Source organism: Natator depressus, chromosome 5 (genome assembly GCF_965152275.1).
Source record: "Natator depressus isolate rNatDep1 chromosome 5, rNatDep2.hap1, whole genome shotgun sequence".
Classification (NCBI taxonomy): domain Eukaryota; kingdom Metazoa; phylum Chordata; order Testudines; family Cheloniidae; genus Natator; species Natator depressus.
Genome location: NC_134238.1, coordinates 29910990 through 29923506, shown reverse-complemented (window position 1 = coordinate 29923506; position 12517 = coordinate 29910990). Strand labels below are relative to the sequence as shown.

The 12517-nt window shown below is 41.1% G+C and overlaps 1 protein-coding gene across 6 annotated transcripts in view; it reads right to left on the bottom strand.

Moving 5' to 3' along the window:
- The window catches only part of NNT (nicotinamide nucleotide transhydrogenase), an 88976-nt gene that overhangs the window by 29709 nt on the left and 46750 nt on the right, over positions 1-12517 (bottom strand). For all 6 annotated transcript variants that reach the window (XM_074952523.1, XM_074952525.1, XM_074952526.1 and 3 more), the window contains 5 exons: positions 11431-11576; positions 9644-9839; positions 8350-8583; positions 2959-3119; positions 1640-1819 (listed from right to left, as the gene is read on the bottom strand). In XM_074952523.1, coding sequence (XP_074808624.1) covers positions 1640-1819; positions 2959-3119; positions 8350-8583; positions 9644-9839; positions 11431-11576 — 917 coding nt within the window. The remainder of the gene's footprint in view (positions 1-1639; positions 1820-2958; positions 3120-8349; positions 8584-9643; positions 9840-11430; positions 11577-12517) is intronic.

Here is a 12517-nt window from a genome sequence, read left to right as displayed (position 1 = left end):
CTGGCACAGTTTGAGTCATGTTTGCATTATAAGAGTTTATATCATCTTAAATCTGATTTTGCCTACCAGGTCATGGGACTAAAGTTTCTTTTTCATTATAGAGCGGCTGAAGAATAAAAGCTGTTCAGTCCCATGGATTATAGTAATGCATTTAAAGCGACATTTTGGAAGGCATTTCATAACATGGAACAAAGTCCATTACTTAGGGGAAGGTAGAAAACTGGCACCTGCTGAAAAATATCACCACATTATTGTGTTTATTGCACTTCAGTAACTCAGTTGCAGTTATGTTGATTGACTGTTATCTATACTGGGTTAAAACAGCACAAGAATCACTGAGTATCATCTTAAAAGCTAAGCTCTCCAAAGTTTGCAAATATAACATGATTGCCCCTACTCTCCAAACTTCCCTGTGTACAGACCTGATCAGGCCATGCATACCATACCTTTTTACTTATCTTTCTTGAGCAACAGTTGAAACAAAAGTTCACATTAAATTATACAGGACATTTTGCACGATACCAACCCTAATTTAACAGGAACAGAGTAATGGAAGACAGTCATAGTTAGTAACAGAGAAATATCAGGAGGGGAACAGATGGCAACATTGATATGAAAGAAGGCAAGAGTTGGAGGAGAAATCAAAGGTCTGAAAATTATACAGTGGGAACAGACAAAAATGGCAGTTGTTGCACAGTAAGGACACAGTTTTCTGCTATCTATCCCGCTTAGAAAACGAGAAGGAGCTGGAGGAAAAGAAGAAAAAAAGACTAGTGTGGAAGCATTCCAGGAGCACAGTCCATTACTAATACTAAAATATGATTACACATGACAGGTTAAACTTAAACCCTTAACATTATTCCAGATTTGTCAGTAACAGACTAATGTGCATCTGCCGCCACCCAGTGGAGATTCATATTCATCAAACTCTGAACAAACCAATCTAACATCACTTAGGACTGTAGATTACTAACTCAAATGGTAAGTAAAGCCATCATCAGATTGAACCACACACATTACAGGCTTTGTAAAGGTTCATAGCTGAGTTCACTCATGAAAACAGGTTTTCCTGTGAACACAGACAGACAAGTCTCAGCCTCATTTATACTGCTAATGGATAAAGATTACAAAGATGTTCAAGTCTGAGGAGTCAGACTACTTAGGTATTCATGGTGTGATCCTTAGCCCACTGAAGTCAATGCAATGACTCTCCCTGATTTCAATGGATTTTGTATCAGATTCCTAGGCTCCAGTTCTGCAAAGCATTTAAGAGCATGCTTAACTTTGAATTGAGCACTGAGTCAATGGGAATTAAAAACAGAGTCTTCAGTACTTTGCTGCTTAGGGAAGGGTTGTTGAATTGGGGCCTTATAAAGGAGAAGTGTTTCAGAACTGCAGAAAAGTCAGGCATGTTTGATCTCTGAATTGCTTCTTCTACTTTCACAAAAGGTTCAGTCTGTCCAATCCAACAATTTGAATTAAGACCATAAAGAAATTTATCAGTCTCTAAACAGCATTAACAGGTCATAGCAGTTTTGCCTCACATCCCTTCCCTGCCCAGTGCAGATTCTGAGCATGGCTCCCCAGTTATTTTGCAATACAACTTCAAGTATGAACACAATTTCTATTTAATTCTTACCACACACATGATGTAAGAGAGGATGGCACCAGAAGAACCAATGAGAGCGCCAACAATGGTCAGCAAGTTGTTGTTAAGCAGGAAGCCTTCAGCACACAGAGCCCATCCAGAATAACTGTTCAGTACAGTAATAACTACAGGCATGTCAGCACCTCCTATAGCTGCTGTTAAAGTGACACCCTGAAGATGAAAAAAATATATATACACATTTCAGCATAATCTTACAAATTGTAAGCAACAGAGATGTGAGTTTTACTGCAGATATTTACTAAAAAGCGTTAAATTAGATCCCAAAATGATTTGATCCACACACTCAAGTATGTTCTACGTAAAAGAGATTAACATATAGGATTTCTGATAATTTCTGCCTTCAAAGATTAGACAGAAAAAACACATTACACAGTTTCACAAATAAGGTCTTTTGTTAACTCTGACCTTGATTAAAAATAAGTGATATATCCCTAAAAGCAACAGGTTTACAATTCAAAGAGAAACCGTGCTGCTGATGTACCAAGAAAAAAAAAAAGAGACTTGTAGAAGCTCTATAAATATGTTGTGGCATCATTAAACAGGTCTCTCTTGATCGTCTTTATTTTATCCTATTTGTGAATAGTTCCATTAATTCGTGATACAGTACTCGAGTTAAAAAGGTGAATTGCAATTCTACTGTATTTTATTTTTAAAGTGAACTAAAAGGTATTTGTAAGGTGCTGAATGCCCAAAATAGCAAAGGCAAGAAGGATAATTCAGCACAGTAAACTAGCTTTTTCCTCACCAAGATCCAGATTCAGCAAACCTAAACATATGTGTAAGTACTTTGCTGAACCAAGGCCTAATTTCAGATCCTTTAAAGTCCCACGCTAGCTCCCATTCCACTCCAGTACCACAGTTTTTACCAAGGCATCACAGCAGAGGTGTCCAATATATGTGGTAGGAAGTAGCTTATGATATAGCATACTTCAGCAAAAAGGTAATATTTTACATTTTAAAGGGATACAAAAGTTACACATCTTGTAAAGCTATATACTAAACCACACCTTACCTGACTTCTTACAGATTAGCTTCACTGCCCACAGGCGTCCATGATACAGTAGCTCTGGCTTATGGCATGATAACCACTGCATCACAACAGATTGATGGGACAATTTTGGTATGTGGCAAAAAGACACCTGACAATTCTGTACATGCTGATTCCCCCGGGCTCCCTTGCTATGTGGGCATTCAGCATATATTGCAGCAAAACAGATATTGCAACAAAATAAATTCTATATGTCAGTAATTGCTGTTCACTTTGTGTATTGTGCGACACACTGACTTACCATAATAGCAGAGAGTGCTGACACTGAACCTAAACAGGTAAGTCCTGTAGTATAACTAGGATCAATCATATATGGAATCATTCCACCAATGCTAGCAGCCAGCAAACCTGCATTCAGTAAGTGCCGGCCTGGCAGAAGGAGTGGTGCAGAGTTCAGGACACCTGGAATCAAACATTATCACATTTAAAACCTAAAATGCATGAGTGACAGCTGACTCCTTTAATCTCTTGGGGGGATACAGGGGGAAAGTAAAACACCCAAAAACAAAGTGAAATTCAAAGTTAAAGGCAGAAACTGGCAGATATGGCAGTTTCCTAGACAAACTTTACTGAACTAAGTTTCAGTATCTTAGGAGCTCATTGTATTAAAAATGCAAGCATGTATCGTTGGATTGTGCGTAACATTTCTAGGGAGGAGACATAGCTAATGAATACCCAGGGAAATGTTATGAGCTTTAGAGAACTCGTTGAAACAATGTGCTAGACAGACAAAGTTAAGTGGGACTCCTAGGAACATCAAATCTATTCTTGCTTGAGACTTCTTTTTTGGGGCGGTGGGGGGGGAGGGGGCGCCCTCAGAGATGAGTATTTTGACTTTAACAGGAGGAAGGAACAAAGATATCCTTTCCCTGAAGTGTTAATTAAGCATTGGCATTATATAAGTATTAACAAAAACAAAGTTTAAACTGTCAGAATAAAAATCCCTCCCTCTCAGTTGCCCAGTTTTTATTGTCTTATGATGTTTATTAATTTCTAAAGTTCTCCAGTCACCACAGAATATTCCAAGGTAAACCTGACCTGAATTTCTCATGATAAAAACAAGCAGGTTGGATTGGATTGGATTAGAGAGAGAGAGAGAGAGAGAGAGAGAGAGAGAGAGAGAATGTGAAGGTAGAAAGGAACATGCATTACATAAACAGTTCTAGCTCTGAGGTGAAGTGCTATCTATAGCAGGACCAGAAGTACCACACAATGCCAATCCCCATTTAGGTACAGATTCTACATTCATATATATGTAAGCAGAGTCAGGATGAGCTCTACCCTGACTTCTGATGGTGAGTCATGGTGGGTTGTGGAAAAGAACTTCAGGGGCTGATCTCATTTGCATAGGCGCACACACCCCCTGCCTAGATGGTCGTCACTTTGGCTGCTGTAGGAGCCCCAGTTTCTCTGTTATTGGGACAGGAATAAACTGTTATTATCCTGATTACATGAATCAAGGACAGTGGAACTGTACTTGGCCTTTTGTTATGATGGAGGGACTCACCATCAACTAAGCAGCACTCACTAGGCAAGGGTCATGGGTTCCAAAACCACTAAACGGAGAGAGGCTGGGGACAAGTATTAATACTTGGTGGTATGGGCCCCCTGGTGAGGACCTTCCATGCTAATTTCACTTCCTCCTCTCTCCACTGTGGAATATCAGAGCTAATTTTGATTTCATTAGGAATCTAGTTACAGGCTGCTGAGCTGAATTCACTTTGGGCTAATGATGCACCAGCACTGAGGCTCCCCTACTTCAAGCTGAAATCACAAAAGAGCTAAACTTACTAAGAGCTGAAATCACTGAGTGTTGTGTTAAGTAGTGAGGGAGCCTGAAGATATACAGCAAAGCAGTTTGCGGGACGCCTGGCAGAGCAGAGCAGTTTGTCGGATGCCTGGAGCAGCTCATGGGGGCGGCTGGCAGAGCGGAGCCCCATGGAGAGGAGGGGCAATCAGCTTTGGACCATGTTAAGATGCCCCTTAACCACCCCACCCCCATCCCTCACACATCTCCACCCAGGTTGGGAGGTAAAACTCTGCAGATAAAACTTTTGAACTCTGGGGCTGCCCTGACCAGGGACAGAGACTTTTGGGACTTTGGGTGATTCTGGGTTGCTGGACTCAAGAACCAAAGGGAAAGGACACGCCCCAATTTGCTTGGGGTGGGTTTTTTGCTCATGGGTTGTGTTAGGAATCCTGTTGGTGGTGTTTCCCCAACATAATACCACATTGTTTCTCTCTGTTATTAAAAGGCTTCTCTGTGCTTGTGAGAGGGGAAGTATTGCCTCTTGGAGGCGCCCAGTGGGGGTGGTATATATTTGTCCCAGGTCACTGGGTGGGGGCTCGAGCCGGTTTTGCATTGTGTTATTGGATTGGAATGAAACCCCTAGATACTAAACCCGGCCCTTGTTGCTGCCAACTCTGACGGGCAGAAGGGTTACATATATTTCATCAGAAAGTAACAAAAAAGGGCTCTGTGACTATTGAAGGCTTTGTGGTCCTACCACACACCAGGAAAGGAGCAATGAAGGTGGGTCCGCCACACCTAGAAAGGCTGCAGAGAAGCAGCCAATCAGAACCTGTCAGGGTTCACTCCCCACTCTGAACTCTGGAGTACAGAAGTGGGGACCCGCATGAAAGACCCCCTAAACTTATTTCTACCAGCTTAGGTTAAAACTTCCCCAAGGCACAAATCCTTTCTTTGTCCTTGGATGGTATTGCTGCCACCACCAAGTGATTTAGACAAACATCCAGGGAAAAGGGCCACTTGGAGTCCCTGTTTCCCAAAAATATTCCCCCAAACCCCTTCACCCCCTTTCCTGGGGAGGCTTGACAATATATACTAACCAATAGGTTAACAAAGTGAGCACAGACCCTTTATCTTTAGGACACTAAAATCAATCAGGTTTTTAAAAGAAGAACTTTATTATAAAGAAAATAATAACGGGTGGGGGAGAGATAGCTCAGTGGTTTGAGCATTGGCCTGCTAAACCTAGGGTTGTGAGTTCAATCCTTGAGGGGGCCATTTAGGGATCTGGGGCAAAAATGAGGGATTGGGGTCCTGCTCTGAGCAGGGGGTTGGACTAGATGATCTCCTGAGGTCCCTTCCAACCCTGATATTCTATGAAAAGCAGCACCTCTGTAAAATCAGGATGGAAGGTAATTTTACAGGGTAATAAAAAGATTTAAACAGAGGTTTCCCCTTTAGGCTCAACTTCAAAGTTACAAAACCAGGAATAAACGTCCCTCTTAGCATAGGGAAAATTCACAAGCTAAAACAAAAGATAATCTAACACATTTACTTGCTATTACTTGCAATTTTTGTAATCTTAGATGCTTATTTCAGGTAGGGTTTTAAGAGATATTTTTTTTCCTGCCCTGGTCCCTCTCTGTCCGAGAGAGAGAACAACAAGGAGAGCACAAACAAAACCTTCCCCCACAGATCTGAAAGTATCTTCTTCCCTTATTGGTCCTTTAGGTCAGGTGCCAGTCAGGTTATTTGAGCTTCTTAACCCCTTACTGGTAAAGGAGGGATTTTATGCTACCCTTAGCTGTATGTTTAATGACAGAACACAAGAGGCTCAGTTAAAAGGACCTGCAGTGCCTAAACAGTTCAGTTCCTGGCTGAGACCAGAGGAGCAAGGAAGGGTGCTTGTTGCTGATCATTGAAGCTCGAGAACAGAACCAGAAGAAAGGTCCTGGTGGTACTTGCATTCAGTGAGGAGAAAGAGGATTTAAGCACTTCAGCCCAGGGTGAAGAGAAAGGAGCTACAGGGGGAAAGGACCATGAAATAGCAGCAGCAAACCAAAGGAAGCAGTACGTGGCTGCTGTGTGTAGGGGTCTCTAGGCTGGGACCTGGAGTAGTGGGTAGGTCCCCACACCAGCCATTAGCGAATTGGCCTCAGCCCTGACAAGGAGACAAGACTCAGTTGAGAAGCCTAAGTGAAGAGCAGGACTTAAAGGGGCCCAGCGGTGAAGACCCTGGTGAGGGGAGACCAACAATTCCAGTTGGACTCTTTACCTAAGGCCCAAAAAAGGGGCTAGATTTGAAGGGCCCCAAGACAGTGCTGAAGACCCTAATAAGGGCAGACTGTGTGTTGAACTTGTTACCCCAAGTTTGACTCTGTGACTTCACCAGAGGGCTGAGACACTGGAGAGCCATCCAGCAAGGGCAACGACCCACAAGGGATGCCAGAACCAAGAAAAATTGCAGCACCTCACCCAGCAAACAGGAGGAACTCGGGCGATGAGCGTCTCCTGTCACAGGTCAAGGCCTGTTTATTCAGAAGGAGGACCATTCTTGGGGGAGGGCAAGAAATGGGCAGTCTTCCAGTGCTAGGAACAAAGAAGAGTATTCTGGTATCTCTGGCTCAGTAATGGAAACAAGGATGTCCCATCAATGGTACTACGAAGCTGAAAAGGGAGAGGAGGTGGTGGATTGGGGCAGGCAACTCAGGATTTGAGCTCATGAGGTAGCAAGGAAAAGCTGCCTCCTCCTAAAGCACTCTACTAGAGAAATTGCCTGGGCAAACCGCCTTGTTTGTATATTCTATTTCCACCTTCTGTGTGAGGCCTTGTTTATACAGAGAAATTTCAGCTAAAAATTCCCAGTAGTGCTACTACAAGCTATACCAGGGTTAGCACTACTGTTCCCTCTAAGCTGTGCGCGTGCACACAGATCCTAAACCCCGTGCACACGGCGAAACACCACACACACAAAAATTTGCACATAAGAAATTTTTTGCGCACACAGCCTGTCAAAAATTAGAGGGAACATTGGTTAGCACTGGTGGGAATTTTTAGCTAGAGTGCCCTAGTATGGACATGGTCTTCGATTTCTTGTACCTATGCACTGAAGTGTTCACTCAATCACTTCCACAGCAATCAACCTATGTCAAATGAAGGATTAGTACTTCAGGTAGAGAATAATCATCAGGTGTTGGTGAATCTTTAAAGATCCTATGTATCACAGGAATGTTTATAAATGTAAAAAGAAGAGACAGATTTCATTTGGTATGTAGGCAGAAATGCATCTAAATAAGATTACTTTAATGAATTTGACTGTTTAAAGTAGGGTTATGTAACATTTGCGAAGTCAATTGATCTAGTAAAAGAAATCATGTGAGAAATCCCATGGAAGTCAGTGACAGAACCCCTATTGACTTTAATAGGGCCATGATTTCACCCTAAATTGTCTACTCAGCCAGATGATTAATGTACTTTTAATTTTAATAAATTTCAGTAAAATAAAATTATGTCCAGACAGTAAGCATGTACAGTACATTAAATAAAGAAATCCAAAGCAGTACTAAGTTTTGGATAATGTGGGCTGGGGATTGTTTACATTATTTGTTAATTAACATGAGAAATACTGTCCATAAGGAGACTGAACGCAGATCATCCACAAATAAAGCACTACACAACACATTTAAAAAGTGCAAGGCAGCATTTAAAAAACCCCTCAAGTTAAGCCTGTATTAACTCACCTGATACCTTTTCTGTAAAACAGATTTTTTTTTAACTCTACACACACACACAGTTTATTGAATGAGTGTGAGAGTCAAAGAAAAATGACAAAAACAAAATAAATTTTAAAATTTGCTTTTAGCCAATATGGACAACACTCACCTTGCAGTTTCCCGTAAGCTATGAGGGAGCCACTGAAAGTCACACCACCAATGTATGTGCCAAGATAAGCCACAATCTTGGTGAGGTTTGCAGCTGGATCAGTAGCGAAATGAGGATACTCAATCATGTACTCTGCTACACAGGTGAGCACGGCAGCCAAACCTACCAAACTATGGAAAGCAGCCACTAGCTGAGGTAAATCTGAAATCTGGATGCGTTTAGCAATTGTCAAACCTGGCAAGAGTTAGAGACAAAGAATTAAAATATTAGAAGGTACTGTTTTATGTGATCATGAGCTTGTGTATTCTGTTCAATAGAGTAATGTCAGTAATTTTGTACCTAGGGGACATTGTACGAATAAGGAAATCAAAAAGTCAGAAATTTATTAGTATTAGACAACAGCCACCTGAGAAGCTTCCACTGGAGTCAGTATTCCTTTTATATGCGGCAGCATAGTCCAAAAAGAGAGGAAATCTGACTAGACTCAGGAGACCAGATTTCAGTTTCTCAGTCAGTAACTAACCTGCAGTGTGAGCTTGGGCAAATCACTTAGTCTCTCTGTTCCTTAATTTTCTTACTGAGCGAGCTGGGCAACTACAGATCCATTAGTCTGACCTCAATAGTATGCAAGCCTTCAGAACAAATTTTGAAGGAAATAATAATTAAAGACCTGATGGTAACTGGAAAAAGGGATAAAATGCAACAAGGTTTAACAAAGGTAGATTGTGCCAGACTACCCCAATATCTTTCTTTGATAACTGTTTTTTTTTAGACAAGGGAAGTGTAGTAAATTTAATCTATTTGGACTTTAGCAAGGCATTTGATACAGTAATAAATGGGAAATTATTAGTTAAAATGGAGAAAATTGGGATTAGTACAATAATTGTGAGGTGAGTGGCTAAAGACATGACACCAATGGTTGTGCTGAAAGGTAAATTATCGGGCTGCAGGAAAGTTACTAGTGGAGTTCCTCAAGGATCAGCCTTTGAACTTGATCTCACTGAATATTTTCATTAATGACCTTGGTATTGAGCTTTGCAGCAGGACTGGTATCCCACCCGTCATTATGGCAGGGGGACACGGGCGGGTAAAATGTACTTTGTTGTAAGCAGGCAGCTCCTTATCAGATAAGTGTGGATCACAATTTTTATACTATCAGAGTAAAGTGCTTTGATAGAAGGATAAAAGCACTCTATAGGCGCTAAGTTAGAGTAAAGATATCAAAAGTGGGCATGTAACCATGAGCTATTAATTTCACTTGTAAGTTATAAAATTTACATGGAGCTGTACTCACCTATGGTGCCACCAAGGGTCATTGCACCTGACATCTGAGCCAACAATTCTGGTGATGGTTTAAGGCCCCCAAGAGTAGCCGCCAAACCTCCGGCAACACCTATCATACCCAAAGCATTACCCAGACGAGCAGTTCCTTGAGTGGACAGACCAGCCAGAGCACCAACACAACACAAGCCTGAGCCCAGATAGATCATCTTTAAAATAACGGAAACACATATATACATTAAAATCTTTCTGATCATTACGTGAAAGACAGATTTTTAGTGCTGATGGTTCACAAAGGTGGATTTGATCTTAACCAACGCTCCTGAGGAGGAGTTAGAGATTTTCCTGTGGTGTGCAAATTTGTTGCTGTAATGTGATTGTGGTCATTTTAAAATCTTGTATTTAAATCAAATTTGAGGATTTTTGCTTCAACTGTCCTAATGGGCACGGAAACAATTGTTGATGTTTACTTATGATACATTTGGCTTCCTGTTTACAAAAGAAAAAAATTTAGCTTACATGGATACATTTAAATAATAATTTAAATAGCATAAAATTGGTGTTTGTAAAATACTGTGTTACAAATCCCCGAGACAAAGTTAGTTTAGATTGTTACTTCCACAAAAAATAAAAGGTAATTTATTTCCATTTTCTTAACTAGTATGATCTGAATCTGAACAAGCAACACTATAATAAGATATTCTACGTTGTGAGAAATGGGATTAGTTTTAAGACCTTATCTCTTATCATTCCTTCTGGGCTGAATCTTTGTAGACATGGCCTCAGCTCAGAATCCCATCCCTCTACATGTCCCCTGTAAACCACATCTGTTGTGGGGTAAAGTTTTAAGACATAGGTAAAAGAACTCCTACCTTTGTTTTAAATTTTCAAAAAACTCTTAGCTCTCTATTTCGTTCTTAGGTATTGCTAGAGCACTCATTTCAATAGCATTTAAGCTTTATTTCTGCTATTCGTTTTTAAGAGATTTGTTCATAATGCGAAAAACCCTGCTGCTATTTTAGAAACAAAGATATTTTAAAGGAGGTTGTTATTTAGAAACTTTGCAACACTAAAGTCAATGTCCAGGGTTCATTTGCAGGTTTGAAGCTAGCTCATGGAGTTAGCTAACACTTGGCTGCCTGTGTGGAAATAAGCAGAGGATGAAAAGCCATTAATAGTTTGTGCCCTCCAAAGTCCATCAACGGAAAAGTATGACATGTCACTAGTACTCAGTGGATGCTTGCTCTAAAAGCCTGTACTTGACGTACAGACAAGCTCCATATCCCAGCCATCAGCTAAAGGGGAGAGGGAATTCATAATGTAAACTGAAGAGTGAAGCATTCCCAGTAAGTGGAAAGCATGGCAAAGCACAGAGAAGAAAGTAATGCTGAAAGAATAGCAATTCAGTGTGTGGGGGGGAGAAAGGGAACAAGACCGACAGAGTGTATTTTTTCCTTTCCCACAAAGAAATTAATGCTACAATAGTTTTGGCATTTAAGTTACTTACAAACCTGCAAAATGTCAGAAAAGTCATTTGACCTTGTCTTGCCCGGTTCTGATCCCTTGCCCATGTCATCTTACCACATGTATAAATAAACGAGGTAAAACTAGAGGCAATTTGAGAAAGAGTTGGGTGGGAGATGAAGGACAGCGGGATACAGTACCTTTTGTAGGTTTATTTCAAAACCTGTTTGATCAAAGTGATTTGAACACTGTGTACTTTAAGACCAGTTGCCAAATGGGAAAGAGACCTGCTGAAAGCTGGATCAGCAAATGACAGAAAATGAAGGATCTTCTTACCTGTTCAATATTATAGCCACCCTGGAGAGCAGCTGCATATCCCCCTACAAAGACACCAGCAGGGAGCAGGTACAGGTAATTGTATTCAGGGGGATCAGTAGGACGCTTGAACATATCCAGCATTCTCTGTGTAACCAGAAAGCCACCTTGCCAAAGTACAAAAGAAAAAAAAAAAAAAAAAGCTGAAACTAGGCCTTGGCCAACCTACTAGGAAAAAATGTCGTTAATCCTAGTAACCACTGGGACATGAGTAAGGGCTTTGGAAAACTTGGAATCTGGTGTACCAGCCAGTATACGGGTATCTAGGATTAAAGTCAGATATAACTACTTTCTTTAGACTACACAGGAAATTCATCCAATTGGAGGGAGGGGTTGGTGGGCTGGCAACCACAGACAGATACCAAGATCTGTAGGACACCACACGGATTTGCAAGGTGGCCTACCCATCTGCCATTACTCTCAATTGTCGACCTGTTCAGCAGCATAGCTCATTGATGATCACACCACTCATCATCCATGCCTGTATCGTACTTCTCCTCCCTACTGTGGGACAGAAATGCACTGACACACACTGGAGTTTCCAATGAAAATTCTGCAGTGGTTGTCCTCTGTTTATGCCACCAACACCCTGACTACATGTCAAAACTTTTACCAACAGAGGTATCAGAAGGGAGATTATGCTTGCTCCCTTCCCTCCCAGTCCAAGCCAGGAACAGTCTTCAAAGGAGTCAGGTGACCTTCCATGTTACATAGTGGAAAGACTTATTTTCCCTATTTTTATTATGAGTCTTTTTGTAGATTGGCCACAATTTTGAACTGGAAAGAGGGGAGATGGACAAATACAATACCATCTCAAGATGCAGAGGAATACATGTATTCCATGCAATCACTAAAGTGATTAAACTATAAAGGACCACTCGTGTCCTAAGACTTTCTCAAACAGAAAGTCACATCACAGAAGGGGCACACAAGAATGCAACTGTCAACAACCATACTCGCTTGTTTGCTTTTTAAGTGATCCCAATCCATAAATTAGAGTCCTTTAAATCTATACCACTACAAAAGTGGAAGGCATTAATGGACTGTG